We start from the raw sequence: 20,921 nt of genomic DNA on the forward strand, positions 1-20,921 counted from the left end.
CGCGCAGGCTCATTGGCCATGGCTCACGGGCCCAGCCGCTCCGCGGCACGTGGGATCCTCCCGGACCGGGGCACGAACCCACGTCCCCTGCATCGGCAGGCGGACTCAACCACTGCGCCACCAGGGAAGCCCAGCAAATGTCTTTTTGTACACGTATGCTAGAGTGTCTCTAGACTATATAGTGGGAGATGGAGTTGCTGAGCCGTGACTTTTCAGAACTGCTGAGTCATTATGTTTCAGCTTTAGAAAAAGCAATTTCATAACTTGGTTTGGGAATCACTTTAGCGTACCTAGAGATTAATCCGAAATAGTGAGGCAATATTTGAATTAATTTACATATATGCACCCTAATCATCGTTGTCGACATGGGAGGTTGGTACCATGATTATCCACACTTTTAAGGAAAGGAAACAAAATCATGGAGAAATTAAATAACATATTCGTGACTATAGATCACTAGGAAGTGGAGCCTAAAATTTCATTTTGAGATAAAGTAGTAATACTCTACAGAGTTTATGATACTGATGAAGTTTAGGATCCTGTTTTGAATTTAGCTGGGTAGTAAATAGAGAGAAGCATGCTGGAAAGAAAAACCGTTTCTGATTTGCTTTCTCTTCTCTTTTCTTTTCTTTTTTTTTTTTTTGGTTTTCACACATGAAGAACAAATTGGATGAACTCAACAAACGCCTTCATATAAAAGGGTCTACAGAAGGTAAGGAGTTGATGGAAAAAACAACCAGATAAGTTTTGTTTTCTAGCTTCCAAAAATTGGAGAGACTTCTTATTTACTTCATAGTGTTAGCACAATATTTTTTAAAATTCGAATTTGGATTGCAAAGTGATTTTATACCATCTGGCAAAAGGTATTAGTTTATTCTATGTACACAGGATGCCAGCTGTGTAATAAGTCAGAAAAGTTCCATTACCTTTTTTTTTCCTCAATAGCTTTTAAGCCCTCTGAAAAGCGGAGGGCTTAATATACCATTGTGCATCTGATGGGTCATAAGTTAAGGTGCTGACGGGGACCTCAATGAAGGGAATGGAAGTCACAGTTATAAATGGTAACAGCTGGTACCTCTACTGAAGCTTACCGACCTGCAGAGTCAGTGTGTATGTTATGGGAAGGGATGCAGAGAAAGAACCAAATCAGAAATCTCTCTTCAGAGAAGGATTATCTTCAGCCCTAACTCATTCTCCTCTTATTTTACGTACAATAATAACCCTCCTGTATTAGTCAACTTTTGCAAGCTTGTGATGAAAAAAGAGAATCTCAGTGGGCTGTGCATCTCTTGTTCATATCTCAGGATGCTGACTATAGGCCAAGTGTGGCTCTGCCCCATGTGTACTTTTAATTCTGGAATCTAGGCTGAAGGAGCAGCCCCGAGCTGGGACATGCCCTTCTCGTGGCAGAGGGAAAAGAGGAATGGCAGAACCAGGCAATGGGTCTCCACACTTCTGCCTTGATGAGGCATCTGTCACTTCCATTCCTAGTTCATTGGTGAAAGTAGGGCACATGAAACCAGTGGAGTAGGGAAGTATATTCTTTCCACAAGGACACTGTCCTACAAGTCACTTGGCAATGGGTAGAAGTATATAATCCTTTACAAAAGAGCAGTAAATAATTAGGAACAATAATGCAATCTACCACATAAGTTCTTCCTTCTGGTTTTGAAATCCCAGGAAAATTAGAAGAGATTAGAAGAAGACAGAAAGGCTCGTACACAGGTTACTACAGCAGATGGGATAGCATCTTGTAACAGCAAGGGAATGACCAAAAGTGTATTAAAAAGAAGACAGAAATCAAGCACAGCAGCCCAAGTCATGCAGTAAAGATGCACGTAGTCAAATTCTCTTGAGAGCATTACTTGAGTTATTAGCTTACATATGGTTCTATTTATCATACATGCCATGTCCAATCTGATTAAGTAAAGGTTGAGGAAACCAGTGGAATATTTTATTTACTTGACTTATTTCCCCTCTTTATAAAGATCTTCATGTTTTTTCTTCTTCTCTTTCTGCATCACCACCCTCCCGCTTCTCTCTTTGATGATAGAACACACAGACTCTTTGGCATGTAATTGGATGAACACGGCTTTCGAGATAGGACTTAGTTGATGGAAGGTACACAAATCCTTCACAAATCTAGAAGTGATTTGAAATGTTTGACATCGCACCTCTAGTGGACTGCAGTGTCATTAGAATTGGAAAAATTACAATGCTGCCAGGATCAAGGAGTATGGAGTCTCATGATTTGAGTTTTTCAAATATTCACTCACCAAGGCAGAGAAGTATTACTGAGATGTTTCTCTTCTAAAAGTCACTAATGAAATAGTTAATTATGATAACTTTGAATGGACTCTAATGTTTTTGCTGGTTCAAGCTCTGACTATTCATGGTCCTAAAACATTTCCATCTGGGAAAAAAAATCTTTCATTTAGTTTTTTCGTGGCAGTGTGCTCATAGGACAAAACCAGTCCCACAAGCAGCATAAACGGTGGCCTCAAACTTCTGAGCGTGAAAATAAGAGGCATCTTCTAGGTGAATCACTGACTCTCAGGGCTGGAAAGAGCCCTAGTTATTGACCTCACCGCTCCATTGCTCTGCTCAGAGGTGAATATGTGTCTTATCTCTAGATGATTTTATGTCACCGAGGCTTAAAGTTTATATACTTTCATGGAAATGGACCCTCATGTGTATTTGTTGAGCGCCTACCCTGGGCTGGGAGCTGATTTCTCTGAGACATCTGGTTCTGTCAGCTGTGTCACCAATAGTTTCCAGCATGTGACTTCACAATGGTGACATAAAATGTTAGGGGAGGATCATGAAGCAGACACCTTCTTGGTCTGCTCATGGCCTAATGGGACAGTCTCTAAAGATACAAGAGAGACTTTATTTATTTTTATTTTAATTAACAGTTTAATATTCAATAGACTTTTGGTAAAGTTGTTTAAGTTTATACAGCACTGTTTTGTATGTGTGCAAAATAATGGCTATTTGCAATTGCCAGTAACTGGAGTGATACAAGGTAGACTTTAAAACTATTACATGAAATTCAAATAATTATATATCATTGTCTTATTATATGCAAAGCATTTGCTCATTTAGATTCTAGGATATGTGTAAGCCTCGGTGTTCTCTCTCCTGTCTCTTTCTCTCTCTCTCTGTCTCTTGGTGTCTGTCTCCTTAAGGGTCTTGTCTCAGTCATTTCTTCAGCTGCAAAGTGACATTTTCTTGGTCTGAGTTCTTTCAGGCCTTTATGGTGTGTCCTGGGTCACAAGTCTAGTCCCCCACTGGAAATAGTCAATGTCTGCTCTGCTGGAGTAGGACCGAGGTGCTGTGTGTGTTACGCTCAGAGTAATCACCTCCCCTTTCTGGCTATCTCTAATATCTATTGAGGCTTTTAAACCATTTTGTAGACCTAAAGTTCTATACAAATGTAAAGCTGAATTATTTTCCTGCCTAGTTTTTTTAAAAAATACACCTATATGTAGCTGATTTTTTTCCAGAATAAACCACAGGCCCTGCCCATTCCATTTGTAACATTCATATGTAACTGTTTTAATGTCATATGACATAAAACCACTCATACATCTGTACCAAACACACATGTAAAAGCTATGCATTCCAACAGTGAAACAACCCAGGGTAAATTTGAGGTAACAAAACAGTGGTATATTAAATTAATCTTAGGCTATATTTTATTATGAATACTAAACTTAGAGAATCAAGTCCTTTACTAAAATGAAGAGGAAGAACAAATATGAGCTTCAAAAATCGTGATCTAAACTGCTTGCTAAAGCTTTAATATTTCTACATTTGTAGTGAATTCCGGATCTTAATTGCATGGCTGCTTTTCTGGATCACATGTATGTAATGTCTTGGCAAACTTATTGAATTTTCATTTTGTAATCCATGAATCAATGGATAAATGAATGAATGAAATGGAAATATTTAAATTTCTCACAGCAAGCAATTCTGGCACTAGAGCCAGGTATAATTTTTACTGTAAGAATAATTGCACTATTTATTTTCACTTTAGTCTTTTCTCTACTAGCATTGCTAAACCATGTTTTGTATTTTCTTAGTCAGGTCGGCATTCACTATCATCTTTGTGAGAAAGGGAATTAAACATCATTTTAACACCTATGTGTTTGGCTCCTTATCACACACCATGAGACATTAGTTTTGTTAGAAAAATGACTTAAACACTAGTAATTCTTGTTAACTTTAAAGCAGTCCTGAATAACTAGAGAGGGAATATTAGGCGGGTCATACATAGAAAGCCAGTTCTTGAAAGTCATAAAGAACAGTATTTTTTAAGAAATAAAACAATCATTTATTGATCCACATAGATATTTGGTATTGTTGGAGGTAGAGATACAATGGTAAACAAAATAGATAAAATCCGTGTCCTCATTAAGTTATTATTTTATTATGAGATTTAGCCAGTTGATGAATTACAGCATAGTGTTTTAAGGGTTGAGGTAAGAGAGAACAGGACCCTACCAGAGGCATCAAATCTAATCCCAGAGGAGGTTGACATGGCAGTAAACACTTCTAGTAGACACTTCTAAGGCAAAGGAGGAGAAAGGATGTAGGAAAAGGAAAGACCTTGGGTAGAGATTGTGTGGTAAAAAGTAAGAGCATATTATTGTGGGAGTAGATGTTTAAAACAAAAACAAAAAAGAGGAGAGATTTTCATGTGGCTCTCAAGTCAGCCAGCTAATCTGTGGGAATATGAATCAGGAAGCTGAAGAGGGAAAAGAAAAACACACTCAAGTCTGGATGACCAAGTTTTGGAAGGCAAAAAGAATGAGTGCTGGGGAAGTCCACACCACTTAAAAAGATTTGCCTCACAGTATTTTGCCAACGTGGTATCTGGAGGAGAACCGTGACATGTACCAAAGATGCCAGCCACTATTGTAAACAGGGAACTGGCATGTGGAATGGAGACTCTGTCTGGAATTTCACGGAGTAGGAACCCAGCCTGGGAAGACACAAGCTCTTCTAGATCCGTTTCAAGAAATCACGAAGAACATATTTCAAAAGCAGAAGCTTCCAGGCTCATCTCCAGGCTGGCTGGTCTCTAGATGAAGCACTTATGCGTCCAAAGAGTGAGTTTCAAGTACACTCTTGTGGCTCAACAAGGGACTTTTTGCTAAACAGAAATGCAATGGGTGACTTGTCTAAGATGTCATATGGAGTAGCAGGCTGTGACCAAGAACCTGTGGTTGTTTGATACCCTGGTAAACTGAAAAAGGGAAATCTAAATTTTGTTTCTGGACCTTAGAGTGTTTCTTACTGCAAAGATGATTTCACCTCTTTCTTAGATGAAACTATTATGCAACAGGAAGACCCAAGTAGACTTTTTGGGTCAGTTGGGCAACTTGGTTGGATATTAGGAGACTGCCAAAGCCACTACATTTTTTTTCTTCCTGTCATACATGCTCAGTGAACAATTGAGAAAAAGTTAGTCAGATAATGATATATTTGGGCTCCAACTGTGTGCCAAAAACTGCAGTTGTGCATATCTTGGGAGCTATGACACCCACATTTCAAAAGAAAATTGAGTTTCTACATGCAGAGCGGAAGCATGAGTAGAGATGGAGAAGCTTAACTCGAGAAATCTTTCAGGAGAAAGTGACTCTTAAGATGTCTCTTCCCCTCTTGTCCATTTCTCCCTCTCCTCCCCATGTCTCTTTCAAGGGAGCTGAACTATGTGACCATATTATGTGTCATCCCCTTTTGAAGGTGAGAAGGACAATTATGCCAGGGCAACAGGCATAAATGGCATGTGGGGTCACTCTGGCTTAGCTTCATAAGTTCTGTAAGGTCCGTACTGATGCCACCTCATCCCCATCTGTGGCATGCATCATGCTCTGTTTTCCTGTTCCACTATGTAGATATCTCTGATATAGTGAGCAGCATATTGCATTTTAGTTATTCATGCCACGTTTGTCTCTCCCATTGAACTGTGAGCTTCTTGAGGGTAAAAGCTCTATCTTAATTGTCTTTACCAAGTATTTCTATTCCATAGCCCAAGGCCTGACACAAAGAAGGTACTCAGTATATGTTTGATGAGGGGGGAATACATTAATGAAAAATTTGGAGGGAGCTAAGTGACAGGACTGGTGGAGATGTTATTCCCAGTAGAGAGAAAAGGAGTCATATATATAATAGCATAGAGTTGTTGACAATGATTATGAGCAGTATTACAAATCAATCAGCCTTCATGGAATGGAGTGCTATGTTGAGGAATGGTGAGAAATAAGGAGGAACCAGAGTTGGTGGAGTCTATAGATTGTCTAAGAGTGTTGATTGATGGCTGCTCTAAAGAGGGGTGTTGCATAGAGGAATATGGCTGCTGTTTTGTTGTCCTCTTAATGGGATAGATTGGATAATATGCCAGGTTTGCATTTGAGCTTGGAGGAATGTGTTGGGTAAGCATTAAAACTTGAATGATAAAAAGAGAATAGCTTCTCAAAGAATCTTGATACTTCTGCTTCCAGCTGAAACCAGGAAATTCAGAGGCAGCAAAAATGAAATCAAGGAAAACGTTAATGGAAATTTTGAACCTAGAAAAGGTTTGGTTTGAGTTTTGAAGGAAAGTCTGACCTGGTAAACTGCCCCCAAGTACTACTGTTATGATTTGCTGGCTTTTTATTTGTTCATTATATTTCATTTATATGATATGAGCATATTATGCTCTGATTCTTAGGGGTGGGTCCCCAAATTTGGCAGCTTTACCAAGACTTCTACATTTACTGCAATGCTGACAGAGCCCAACTACCCAGAACAGGCTTGTGCTGTTAACAGTGTGGGCTGTTTTGCCTCAAATCAGCAGTTCTACTTGGGAGGGTCTTGCAAAGTAATCTACAAAGGGTTTTCTCTGTTACTTGTGTAGAATGGTAATACTTTAATTAAAGCAACATGTATACATAATTTAATAAGTGCCAGAACTGACTTTTTTCTAATAGAAATAACAGTAAAAAAATTTTTTTTTGATTATCACTTAGGGGATCGTGAATTGCCAAAGCCTCAGTCTCTAAATATTTTGGTCTACAGGACCCCAATTTCTATGAATCTGTGGCAATTCTGACTTTAGCCTGTCTAAAATGGGCAGATCAAGCTTGAGGCATTTATGGTGGGTGTAGAATGAAGGTCTGCACATTAATCTCCCATGTCTTCTTCTTAGAAGAATAAAGTGTCAAACCTTTATTTTTTCCTAAGAGGAGAGCTTTCTCTTAGGAGTCTGAATCTACATTCGGGGTCTTAACTGAATTCTTTGGTAACCGATGACCTCCCTTTTGTATTTAAAGGACCCCCTTGAATGCCACTTATTTTATCTATACATGTTCCTTTAAGTTCTTACCTTAAGAGTTTTCCTCCATGTCACAAAGCTACTTACTTTAAATGCTCATTAGTACTCACTTTTTATGCTGAAATAATGCATATTTGAGTTGCAGTTTACAAATAATGATCAAAGAGTACCTTCCTCTTAATTAAATCATTGGTTAATTTGATGAGCCTTTCCAGGGTCAAATGAATTAATTCTATAAAAATCTAATTGTCTGGACTTCCCATTCAGCTGAATCATTTCAAAATTTAATAAATAATTTTCTTTCCCATACAGATTACAATTCTTTATAACTGAAAAAAACATTAAAATAAATATGGTATTTACATTACAGTTTTGATAACTGTAAGCCTTGACCCACGCTTAGGTGATCAAATAAACCACAGAAGTGTTAGGAAAACTAACCTGATTAAATTAAGGAGAAGGAGCTCCATTATTAATAAGTAAGCAAGCAAATTGTGGACAATTTGACTCTCTTCCAATATTTCTTTAACATTTGATGTACAGTTTAATATGTGTTTAAGACAGTTTATTTTTTTCTTTCCTAGAGAGACACCTCCTCTATGGACGGCCTGCAGTGCTTTATCGGACTAGATATGATATCTTATATCACACTGACTTTGAAAGCAGTTATAGTGAAATATTCCTAATGCCAGTCTGGACATCGTACACTGTTTCCAAACAGGTCATTGAGAAAACTGGGTCTCATGTTCTTCATGTCATTACGCTCCTTGCCTTAAAATAATGATTGTTTGCTGAACAGAGTTGTCTTAGAAAAGATTTTAATTTTTCCTGATGAAAGAAATCCTATATTGGATCTGTTGTAAAATATTTTGAATTAGACTTTCTGCAATGTTCTAAAACCTTCATGGTAATAGGTGAAATAGCATAGCATACTCATTCTTGTAGCTTTTTTTACTCTGCTCCTCATGGCCCACTAGTTACAGAAGCCACCAGTATCTGGCCATTTGTTTTAATAGACTTTTTTTTTTAGAGCAGTTTTAGGTTCACAGCAGAACTGAGTGGAAGGGACAGAAATCTCCCATATACCCACGGCTCCACACACGTATAGCCTGCCCCACTATCAACATCCTGTTCTTTTTTAATGAAGGTTTTATGTTGGGGTTTCAGTTTTGGTAAAGATGAGGTAGGAAAGTTTATATCAGGAATTAGAAAAATTCGTTTGGCAGTTGAAGTATGTTTTTAAACTCTGAATACAAATGACTACTTCTACTGCCCCAAACACAGCTTCTTATTAATTTGTACTCAGGCATATACGATACATATATAGTCTTTTTTTAAAAATAGGAGATATGTCTATATTATTTCTCAGAATATTATTTTTTAAGCTGTCTTCTGTGGAATCTCATTCATTATATCAACAGTGAGATTTCTGCCCTACGTATTATTGTTTTACCTAAGACTGATAAGAGAGTCCTGCTACTAAAAAAATAAGAGTTAAAAAATTACTAGCTTAGTGCATTTAAAACTGAGGTCCTTAAAAAAAAAAAAGAGTCAATATCAGAATATGAGCTATAGTAAAAGCTAATGGGGTTTTGATTCTGGCTGTTTGGAACCAAACAATCTGGCTTCAGTATTTCCCTGTTGGATTGGTGTTGTCTCTGCCATGGCATTGCTGACTACCTGTGACTACCATACAGGCTGAGGTCTCTGGCATCCCCGAACACCTGACCAATTGCGTCCGGCCTGATGTCCGTGTTTCTCCGAGTTTCAGTCAGAGCTGTTTGGCCTACAAAAATGATAAACAGATGTCCTATGGATTCCTCTTTCCTCCTTGTAAGTTACAGAATAGCAGGATCTGACCATTCTAGAGGGATGTTATTTTGTGGAGTCTGGCGTGTGCAACTTGGTATTTAGGATTTCAGTGGTTTTTAGGTTTTCTAAAAAACCTAAAAACCAGAGGGGTGCTCAAGAGATTGAGGAGATGAACTTCTCTGGGAGCCTTCCAAAAGCAGCCAGAAAAGAGACCAGCTTTCACAAATCCTATTCCCGGGGAATTCTAAAATGCAAGGGAATATTCTGTGTGTCACCTGACATCACTAAATGAGCATCTGAAAGTGAAATAGGAAATTATTGACAGAAATCTTTTAAATAATACTATAGAGGTGATCTCTTAAGAATACATGAAGCCCTTTAATTCTCTCTCATTACCTTGATGACATTTTTTTAAAAGTCCAAATTATGCTAGTAAAATCAAGGAATTCTTTTATAAAATACTTAGTAGACCCAAGACTAAGTAGGAAGAAAAAGAATCATAAAAGTTTTTTTGAGGAGAACTACTGAGTGAAGAAAAGAGATTGAGTGGGAAGGGAAGTAGGAAATGGTTTATAAATAATGGGATAAGTAGGAATAAAAGAGTAGATCCATGCATTTCATGCTGTTTGGACCATTTTAGAAGATTCCTTTTTTTATTGATGTCGATTTTATTATGTAATGGACACTATTTGTTTTCCCAATGTTTAGATCTGAGCTCTTTGCCAGAAACTAAATATGATGCATTCCTTGTAACCAATATGGTTCCAATGTATCCTGCTTTCAAACGTAAGTCTAATATTTACCTAGTAGACTATTATTTGTGGAAAGAAATGTTTCCAAATTTACCACTTACCTTTCCTACCTCTCTATTCATTTTAATAATAATACCTTTCATGTGTTTAGCCTTTATAATTTTTGAAGAACTTTAATGTAAATTCTCTACTGCTAAGCCAAAATATGAATCTGTGAGGGAGCTTGGCAGGTTTTTTTTTTATCCCTTGTTTATAATTAAGAAATTGAAGTCACAAGAAGTGAGCCAGGTCGTGAAAGACAGAAGCTGAGCTAAACCAAGTTTGTGCTTTCCTTCTAATCCAGTGTTCTCCCTGTTTCAATGCTCAGTGGTTTAAAAGAGTCTTCTCTGTATTTTGGAGGCTACCTGACATTTAACAGCATCTGTATTTATTTATAGAATGTTACAGTAAAAGCCACTAACACCTTCTTCCTTTAGGGGGATGGTGATGTATTCTGAATATTGACCCTGAAACGCAGCAAGAGCTGAAAGGGTCTTCTGAATCATCAGAGAATTAAGTTCAGTTGGTTTTAGGGCTGTGCAAATTATATACACTCATAATTTCTTTGTATATGACATAAATATTTGTGGATGATAGTGATGAAATGAATGGTATAGGCACAGTGAGCCCCAGCCCCAAAACTGAGTTCTGGTCTCTGGAGTGTGAACACTGGCTATGTGATCATAGAAATGCCATTTAGCCTCTCATTTATAAAATTATGAGATTTGATTGCATGGCTTATATGGATTTGTAACAACTGTCCAATGACAAACACAATCCATTTTCTCTTTCTGCTAACACAGAATTCATTCATTTGCCCATCCATCCATCTTCCATCCATCCATGTATCCCTCCATCCATCCAACCATCCATGTATTCAAAGACAGAGAAAGCATTATAGCGTAGCTTTGACCTCCCTTTAGTTTATTTACAGTGAGCAGACATACATGCTTATAGGAAAGGTAGGAAAAGGAAACACTTCTACATAACTCCACTTTCTAAAGGAGTATTGGGCTGTGTTACATGACTCTCAGGGCTGAAATAAAGTCTCAAAATAGGACACGAGATGGTGGAATGTCATCTACAGAGCCGGGCCTCCTCAACTTGACACTGGTGAAATGGCCAACACGGTTTAGAGAAAAAAAAAATGTTTATTTGATGTCCTAAGTTAGTAAATAAAGGCTTATTCAAAGGTAGAATCTCTTGCATATGAGTGAAAAATTAAAGCATGCTTTTAAAAGGAGGTTTCCTGGTTTGTTCTCAGCTCCAGCTGAGAAATGTTTCACAAACCCACGTAGATCCATTTGTCCTAATATTACATGGAATGCAGCTTCATTGAATTTCCACAAATCAGGGTTTCCTGGATTTCTTTATCCTTTACTGATGCCTTTTTGACCAAGCAGCAATAAAGGAAGCACACGGTACCACCCTGAGGCTGGTGCGGCCAAAGGCCTTTCACAGAGGGCCCGCTGTTCTTCTTCACTAGGGGAATGGTTTTTTTCACATGCCACATTTCTGCGGGTTTGGCCTTTTGACTGTTCTCATTGTTATTTCTTTCCCTCTATGCCTCTCCAATTTTTATGCTTAAGTTAACATTTGAACTTCTTCCCCACTGTCCTCCTTTCTTTATTGCAAATAATTATCCATGGTATTTTGGCTCTGGTGGGCTGCTCTGTCTTTCTCATTTAGAATAGAGGGTCAGCAGTTGAAACACTATGGGAAAAATGCCCAAGCATTTTTTAATAAGGGGCGGTAAGAAATGATAACAGCCTGAACCTCAAAACCCCGATGCAGAATAGAGCATGGTAAGTTAAATCTAACATGTTAGAGCCAACTTCTCTGGTTTGCCTTTCCTGTCCTCTTCTGTTATTCCCTTCTTTTGCCTTTTCACTTTTCCATTCTGCCTCTCTCCTTCCCCTGTGATTGACTATCGTGTAAATTGGAGCTAGCGAGGCCAAGGAAACCCTCTCTAGAGGATGACCATGAAAGTGAGAAATGAATAGCGGAGGAGAAACTGGGCATGCCTAGTCAGGGGACGTGTTTTCCAGATGAAGGGAAAAGCATAGGCAAATTCTCACTCTGAAACAAGTTTAGCGAGTAGGGGGACAGGAAGAAAGGGGGGTGGGGGAAGGAACAGGAAGAAAAGTCGTGGAGGGAGGCAAGGGCCGTGGTGGAAAGTTGGGATTTTATTCTAATTACAGTGAGAAATCATCTGGAGTGTTAGGGATGCGTGTTGCGGAAATGTGATAGAATCTGATATATAGTGTAAAGGGATCCATCTGGCTACTCCAGAGAGAATGGGCTACAGGGAAGGAAGAGTTTCTCCCAAGGTGCCAAGTAGTCTTTTGTGGTAGTTCATTGCAAAGAGGATAGTGACTTAGACCAGGGTGGATGCAGGGAAAGCTGTGAGGAGTGGTCAGATTTGGAAGACTGGGATGTATCTTGGAGGTATAGCACCAACGGGACTTGTTCACGTGCATGTGAAGTAAGCAGAGAAGTCAGGGATGAGCCCTAAGATTTTGACCTGAACATCCATCATAGCCCGTGGCACTCACGGAGAGGCCAAGAGTTGGAGCAGGAGTGGAAGAAAAATCAAGAATTCTGGTTGGATAATTTTTTGTTAGATATGATTATTAGGTATTCAAATGCACCATGAGATGGCTGGTTGGATAACATGTCTGGAGTTGCCTGGAAAGGTTAGGGCTAGAGACATAAACTTGGGAATTAGCCCATCTACGACATGTGAAAGAAGATTAAAGCGTTTTTTCAATTTCCCACAAACACCATACTTCCCCCGTTACACATACTGTTCTCTCTGCCTGGAATGTTGTCTCCACCTCTTTGCCTCAGAAACACCCACTTGTCCTTCAGATCTCAGCCTAGTAACCACTTCACCAGCAAATCCTTCCCTGACTGGTTGGGCTACATTAAACTCCTCTACCATTGTCTCCATATCTTTCTCTTGGCCGGTTCACAAATGACACACCCACAGCTAATGCTTTAGGATGGATTGCTCTTAAGAATCACAACAGCTCTACTGTCTCTTGGCTTGTAACATTTGGCTTGTTTAATGCATCCAAGAGAGAATTTGGCCAAAGCAGGAGTTTTGTTCACGGAGAACTGATTTTGTTTTTGTACAGGAGTCTGGAATTATTTCCAAAGGGTTCTGGTGAAGAAATATGCTTCAGAAAGAAATGGAGTTAATGTGATAAGTGGACCAATTTTTGACTATGACTACGATGGCTTACATGACACACAAGACAAAATCAAACAGTAAGCTTTTCATTTCCACGCAACGTGTGCTTTTAAATTCCAAGATCTCACGCAAGAATATTTTTCAAATATTCACGTACTAGAAGAGCTGATACCTCTTAAACCTGTTGTTCTTTGAATCTCCTTGTGATTTCTTCAGTTCTTTTGGACCTGTGATTAAACGAGGCATTGGTGGTTGGAAAGGAATTAGGATTTGTGGTAAATAAATGCACTTTTCATTTTCATGAAAGAAAATGTATCGAAAGATTAGAAATTTTTTTAACTTTATTCTTCAACAACTCTTTAGTGGGAAGATGATAATTTTCACTTGTGTTCACTATTTGGGGGGAGGACTTAGAATTCCTTAGGTTTTCTGAGTCAATACATTTCAATAGGAAATTACATATAAACTTTGGTCAAATCTCATTTCTATCCCTCTCTGTGGTGCTATTAGGGATGTAAAAGGATGAGGCATACTCTGTTCATAAGGAACTTACAGTCTGGTGGAGAAAGTAAGAAGATATAAATATAACAAATTCATAATACGTCATCATTTAATTTTTTTTTTAAGGAGCTGCTATACCTAATATTTGAAGAACTCTTTTTAAAAATTTATTTTATTTTACTTTTGGCTGTGTTGGGTCTTCGTTGTTGCGTGCAGGCTTTCTCTGGTTGTGGCAAGAGGGAGCTACTCTTCATTTCGGTGTGAGGGCTTCTCATTGCAGTGCCTTCTCTTGTTGCGGAGCACGGGCTCTAGGCACGTGGGCTTCAGTAGTTGTGGCACACGGGCTCAGTAGTTGTGGCTTGTGGGCTCTAGAGCGCAGGCTCAGTAGTTGTGGCACACGGGCTTAGTTGCTCCGCGGCACGTGGGATCTTCCCGGACCAGGGCTCCAACCCGTGGCCCCTGCATTGGCAGGCAGATTCTTAACCACTGAGCCACCAGGGAAGCCCTCTTCATTTAATTTTATACATGCATGAAACAATTAGAGAGCAACACAAAATATGAGAGGGTTTCATTGTGACTGACAGACAGACATAAAATGCTAATTTTTTTCATATATATAACTAATAAAATAGGTGTTATCCTACCCCCTTTCCAGTCATCCATAAGAGAAATTTGATCCTACTTATACATGTATTTTATTGCTGATTATTGTCATAGTTTTCAGCCAAATTATATTGTTAGTTCAATCATAATTTCAATATTTTGAAATGATTAAAATTAAGATAATAGAAAACCAGGTAAGGAATTATGAATTTCTATACTATGCTCTACTCAAAATATTTTTTTATACTTTTGTAACTCATCAGTAGCACTCAGTTCTTAGAATTTTCTTTAGTAAATGAATTCTCTGTACCAACTGTACCAAGTTCAGGATCTCACTGTGGCTGGACTGGCTATCACTCTCCTAGCTCCTGTGTTTCCTGCCTCCGGTCCATTTTATACAAGTCTATGAAAGTTATTTTCCTGAAACATGGATCTCATAATGGTACTTCCTAGCACGGAAACCTTCAGTGGAGCATTACTGCCTGAAAAATAATGCCCAAACTCTACAAATTTGGCACTCAGAACCCCCCTTACTTTGGCTTTTATTGACTCTTCCAGACTTACATTTCTACTCCATTGACCTATGCATTATGTTCCGCCTCTGAGAATTGGTTCAAGCTGTTTTCTTTGTCTGGAGTATCTTTTTCACTCTACCAGGTTGAGAGAAAGAGGAGATTCCAGGCATTGAAAACATGATATTCAAAGATATAGAAGTGGATTAACACTTGTAAGTGAAAAATGACTCCATTGAGGGAAATTTAATTTTAGTGACTTGGGCAATATTCACTGGCCACCATTTAATAAAGAAAGCTACTACCTCGGCTATAGTTTGATTTTCCCTTCCTGTTTCAGGTACGTGGAAGGCAGTTCTATTCCTGTTCCAACTCACTACTACAGCATCATCACCAGCTGCCTGGATTTCACCCAGCCCGCCGACAAGTGTGACGGCCCCCTCTCCGTCTCCTCGTTCATCCTTCCTCACAGACCGGACAATGATGAAAGCTGCAATGTGAGTTCAAGAACAGTGTCCTTTAGGATTTGCTGACAGAATTCACCTTGGGGTCTTAACTTATATTCCCACCCTTGAACTAGGACATACTTATCATAAAACACTTGCACTACACAAATGAGTATACAAATTGGGTCTTTAGAAAGTACCCAAAGGAAACTTTGCATAACACTTGGGAACTTTGTGCTCTAATGGCTTTTTATTTTTCAGCATAGGGGTGTGTGGGATGTGTGTGCATTTAATGTTGTTCTATTTCTCTGTTTGATTCTGGCAAATGACAGAAGTGCCCCCATGTTTTCCATTTTGCAAAAGACATAGATATTTTGTAAAAAGTGAAAAGTAACACAATTTTGGTAATTACTGAAATGAGGGAAGAGTTCTCAGGAGCTCATTATGTCATTCGCTCTACTTTTGTGGATGTTTGAAAATTTCATTAACAAAAACTTCTTTAAAAAGACACACACACAGGAATATATACTTTACAAATCAGAGTTTCATTCGCTACTAGTTATGAGGGCAGATGTAACAGGTCACCCCATTCTTAAATGGCACAGATGACTCTTGATTCACTTATTCCAATGTGAAAGGAGGACGGCATGGCAAAAAAGCCTCAGGAAGGCAGACAGGATCCATGCTCTGTACTCCTGGCTCTGTACTAATGTTGCACTCAGGGACAAATCACATGATTACTCCAGGTTTCTTTAATGTGATGGAAATCCTGTGCTCCAAGGTTGATTTTAGAAGTAATAGTCTCTATGCTTTTGTTTATATAATAGAATAGGAGATAAAATCTACAAAGGAAGATTTTTAGTCAAAAAGCAGTACTCAAATTCCTTAATTATGTAAGGTACCCTGGGAAAAATGATGGTGTATTTAACATACTCACACTCCAGGCAGCCTTCAAGGGGGAAAGTCAATGAAACAAGCACAGAAATTGCTTCACTAAAAGGCAAAGACCCTTAAGAATAGCTTCAACAGAGATTTTCAGCTTTGTGGACAAGGCAGCTTTGGGGCTATGCCTTCAATTATAGGTGAAGATTGAAGCTGTGACCATCCAAAACAAAATAACAGATGCAGACAAAAAATTGCAAGTTGAAATATGGCTGAAAAAGCTAATTAAGTTGGCTAGAATATTGGAAACGAGGATCATAGTGGGAGATAAGGTTTTAAAGTTTGCGTGGAATCAGATTTAAAATAAAAGTAGTCGTGGTAGTAGTCATAGAGGCCGTAGTAGTAGTAGTTACCATTGATTGAGTCCATGTTACTATCCAAGTACTGTGCAGGTCCTCTCATTCATTACTTCTGATCATCTCATTATCCTATTAGGCAGGTATATATGAGCTCCTCCCCCTCCCCTTTTATTAACTCTTGAGAAACATGTAGCTCATAAAGAAAAAGTAGGTAACATGGTTACTGGTTAGTCAGTAGAAAAGTAGAACTTTAGATTCAAGGCCTCTGATTCCAAAAGCCCATCCTTTTTCAAATTTATCAGATTTCTATAGTGGAAGCTTGGGGCCTTAAGACTTTTTTCTCATCACACAGACAATAGATAACCACAGAAAATGTTTAGGCATAAGAGCAAAATTGTAGACTCTGTTCTGGGGAGATAAATTTGAATTGGAGGGGATCAAGCATGGTCCTCAAAGGTTTTTGGCAAGATTTGCAGGATTGAGGGAACAGAACTTGAACTGGGTGTGGTCACCCAGTTGGAAATTTCTAAAGGAAGGTAGAAGACAGCAATACTGTACTGGAAGGATAAATAAGATCTTAGAAATAATTGGATGGGAGGTGGAGAAGCAAGGGAACTTCAAGTGAGAGAGGAGCTGTCCTCAATTTATTGGCTTGACTTTCTCAATTTTGACGGTTTACAGCCCACGAGACTAGGTAATGGTGTACCAGAGGGATGTAATGCCTCTGGATAGCATGATGTGCTTTTTTGAACTTCAGTTTTACTAAAATCTTGTTGTGGGGAGGTAAAATTTTTGAAAAAAAGTAAACACATATTTTATGGAGTTAAATTCAAAGTTGCCGTACATGTTTAAGATAAGGCAGAGACTACAAAGACATTTCAGGCTTAAAGTAGGCCATTTAAGAGACACCTCAATTCCTGGGGGACGTATGTTCACGTTTCCCTGTCATTAGGGGAGTTTGGTACTGCAGGAGTTTGAAAAACGTTCTGAACTCAGCTCAGAGGCAGTTCTTTATTCACCCCGATGTTACATCTGACAAATGAAATCCACTGATGTCCCCATACATCTTCCTCTCTGCACAGAGCTTAGAGGTATTTCTTATAGAGTCCAAGGCCAGCATGCCTCTTATTGAAGACCCCCCCTGCCTACGTAGACAACTGTCTTTGCCTTAAAGTCCACCTTAAGTCTTCTGGGACTTGAATTCACAAGCTCACTTGGGAGGAAGTCAGGGAGAAAAGGCAGGTGAAGAAAAAGTGTCCATAGCAAGAAAAACACTAAGCAAGTTCCTGGACTGTGCTTTCGTTTGCATTAATGTGTAAAGTTATTTATCTTTAAATTTTATTTTTAAAGTTTTTCTTTTCCTCTCTTGGCGCACATGAACTTTTATTCGACTTTTATTAGTTTTGCATTTTGTACTAGAGTCTCCTGCAGCAAATACTTCTGTGGGTTGCTAGCTAGCAAGAGGCAGAAGTCATTTCTTTCATGTGTAACATAGCCCAGTATTTGGACTAATTGGAGGCTGGATTTTAGCCTGTGAGAACCAGAGGAGAATGCCTCTCAGATGAAATTGGCAAATCACTTCCCAAGGAAAGAAATAGCAAAAGACAGATTTTCCCCCAAATTCGTATAATCCCAGCTCGCCATTATTTAAATTAGGAAAAACCTTTTCACTTCTTCTCCACACATTCAAATGACTGCATTTACAAAGGAAACATTAGACTTACTGACCATTGAAAAATCAAATAAATGAGTTGAATATGAAAATTCTCCCGAAAATATCACTTCATGCTTACCCTGCTTACTCTGAGGGGGTCCCGACCCATTTGGAGACCTCCTACTTCGTTAATTATATGGTCACACTGAGGACTGGTCAGTACCGTTGTGGGTAGAGTTATATTTAGGCCTGTTCTTTCCTATGACTCGCAGAGATCTTGGTTAGCTTGGGTTAGGAGGGTGGGGCATGGAGGGTTAAAATCCTTATTTCCCCCAGCCTGCAAAGCAATTTCTTCCTGTTTCTTCATTTTGCCTGGGATGGCCAGGCATCAGTTTCCTGAACCAACACCCTCCTGTACATATTTAGCACTGGCACAAGCTTCTGGAGCTCCCTGTCCAGGTCCGTGTGGGTTGGAGCTTTCTGAGAAAACCCAGTGCAGGTTCTTGGGCTTTGGTGGGTAGTTCATTGAGACCACTCGCAGTCAAAGACTTGGGTGAGGGCACGCCTGAACATTCTCAGCCCTGGGACACACAGCTACCCTTCGACTTGTGGAAAGACTTTTGGAAGCCATTGCAATTCTGGGGGCATTTGGGAATAAAATTATTGGCAAAGACCCTCCTGCCCCATGTCTCCTGACAAAGGTAGACATTTCTCCATATTCTCAAGGTTCTCAGATCTCATTCCTTCTCTCAAGTTCCCTCAAAAGTGAAAGAAGATATTTTTTAAATGTAAAGGACTGCTTTATCTGCACTGCCTTTTTGTTTCTACTTAGACGTGAAATAGATTGTTTACTGTGGGACATTTAAATGTCTTTCATCTCGAATTTGTGCCAGTGAGGCAATTTTTGACAAGTAGTTAAGACAGAAAGAGATTTCCTTCCTTCCCATCATGGGAAGACCCATGATGTTGTTTCCTTACTTTACTCTTTTTTTTTCCCTTCTTCCTTCCTCTCCTTCCTCCTTCCCAGGGAGCTGAAGTAAGCATTGTTATTCTTATGAACCAATGAAGAAACTGAGGCCTAGACAGGTCAAGCAGCTTCAGCAAGGTCTCACAGCCAGGAAGTGGAAGAGTAGCGATTTCAACTCAGGCCTCTTGGGCCCCAAAGTGCCAGGTGTATCAGCTGAGCTGCTTAGAGTCGAACTCATTCAAATATCAATTCACTGCCATCTAATAGATGATGTCGTTGATCTAGCACATTCTTCTGAAGGACTAGAAATGCACTCACATCATTTTGTGCATTGGGCACAAGCTCTTTCCTTCCCTTGGGATGTAGAGGAGCATTCCTAATTCCTCATGCTCTGTACTTCTCATTGCAATTTGACAGCAGGGGAAAGAAACGAATCACTGAATTCTCCAGGGCCTTTGGTTTTCCCAATTTTGATTTCTGTTAGGAGAACGTATTGCATCAAATGCCGTTTCGCACCACACATCTGGTTTATTTGGTACAGCTAATTGCTGTTGAAAATGTTCACAGCCAAGGGCCAGTATTTGGGGCCCATTGCCAGCAGCACTGTGGGAGAGAGGTGGGGAGGCCAGGAAGGAATAACACGCCTTGGCTTTGGGTGCAGGAGTATGTAGAGGTCATTTGTGGACTTGGAGCAAATGGACTGTGCAGAGAAACTCCTTTGGAAAATTCTGACTCTGTACTCCCTTTCCGCTGCAGAGCTCAGAGGATGAGTCGAAATGGGTAGAAGATCTTATAAAGATGCACACGGCTCGGGTGCGGGACATTGAACATCTTACCAGTCTGGATTTCTTCCGCAAGACCAGCCGCAGCTATCCAGAAATTCTGACGCTAAAGACATACCTGCATACATATGAGAGCGAGATTTAACCTTCTGATCCTCTGCGGTGCAGTCTTATCAACTGGTGTATATTTTTATATTATTTTTGTATTTATTAATTTGAAACCAGGACATTAAAAAAAAATGTTAGTATTTTAATCCTGTACCAAATCTGACATATTACGCCTGAATGACTCCACTGTTTTCCCCTAACGCTTGATATAGGTAGTCTTGTGTTCTGAGTAGAGCTTGTAATAATTACTGCAGCTTGCATTTTTAGTGGAAGCTTCTAAATGGTGCTGCACATTTGATATTTGCATTGAGGAAATATCAATTTTTCAATGCACAGTTGCCACGTTTAGTCCTGTACTGTATTGAAATACTGATTTTGTAAAGTTGCATTCACTTACTGTTAATTATGAGAGACATATTTAAGCCTTATAGACCAATCTTAAATATAATAAATCACACATTCAGTTTTTTTCTGGTTTTATTTGGTCTTTATTTCACATAAATTAGAGTGTTTGCTTCTGGTATATTTCATGCATAAAAATGTATACATTTCTTGTATTGGGCCCTCTTCCTAGCTGGATGTAGTTCACATAGAAAAAGGGACATCCTTAATATTCAACTGTGGTGGCCTGGATGAGATAGATGAGGTACATATCTATGGGAAATCAAGGGCAGAGGAAAAGAGGAGCCAGAAGAACTCCGGAATATCCTCTCTCACCTATCTATTTTTAAAATATTTTGAAGTTTGGAGGAACAGGTTCTTTTGATCAAGTTGTTTCAAAGCTTTTATTAGACTCAACAGAGACTATATTAAGGCTATATTCTGTATAAGTATCAACGTAAGAACCAGGGAGGATATAAAGAGAAATAAGACGCTGGGATGAAATATAGACATAAATGTGTAATTAACCAATCAAAGTTGAGAATAATATAAATGCCAAGTGAAAAGTGTTATTAATCATGCAATATGACAGAAGGGTCTGAATGA

General features: G+C 39.1%; 1 protein-coding gene across 1 annotated transcript in view; it reads left to right on the forward strand.

The window, feature by feature from the left end:
- The window catches only part of ENPP2 (ectonucleotide pyrophosphatase/phosphodiesterase 2), a 107,134-nt gene extending 86,752 nt beyond the window's left edge, over window positions 1-20,382 (forward strand). Inside the window, 7 exon segments of the mRNA XM_055091133.1 lie at window positions 661-712; window positions 7,906-8,042; window positions 9,019-9,154; window positions 9,842-9,919; window positions 13,065-13,197; window positions 15,077-15,233; window positions 19,801-20,382. Coding sequence (XP_054947108.1) covers window positions 661-712; window positions 7,906-8,042; window positions 9,019-9,154; window positions 9,842-9,919; window positions 13,065-13,197; window positions 15,077-15,233; window positions 19,801-19,971 — 864 coding nt within the window. The 3' untranslated portion in view covers window positions 19,972-20,382.
- Window positions 20,383-20,921: the final 539 nt, after the last annotated feature.

This window comes from Physeter macrocephalus, chromosome 15, assembly GCF_002837175.3.
Source record: "Physeter macrocephalus isolate SW-GA chromosome 15, ASM283717v5, whole genome shotgun sequence".
Classification (NCBI taxonomy): Eukaryota; Metazoa; Chordata; class Mammalia; order Artiodactyla; family Physeteridae; genus Physeter; species Physeter macrocephalus.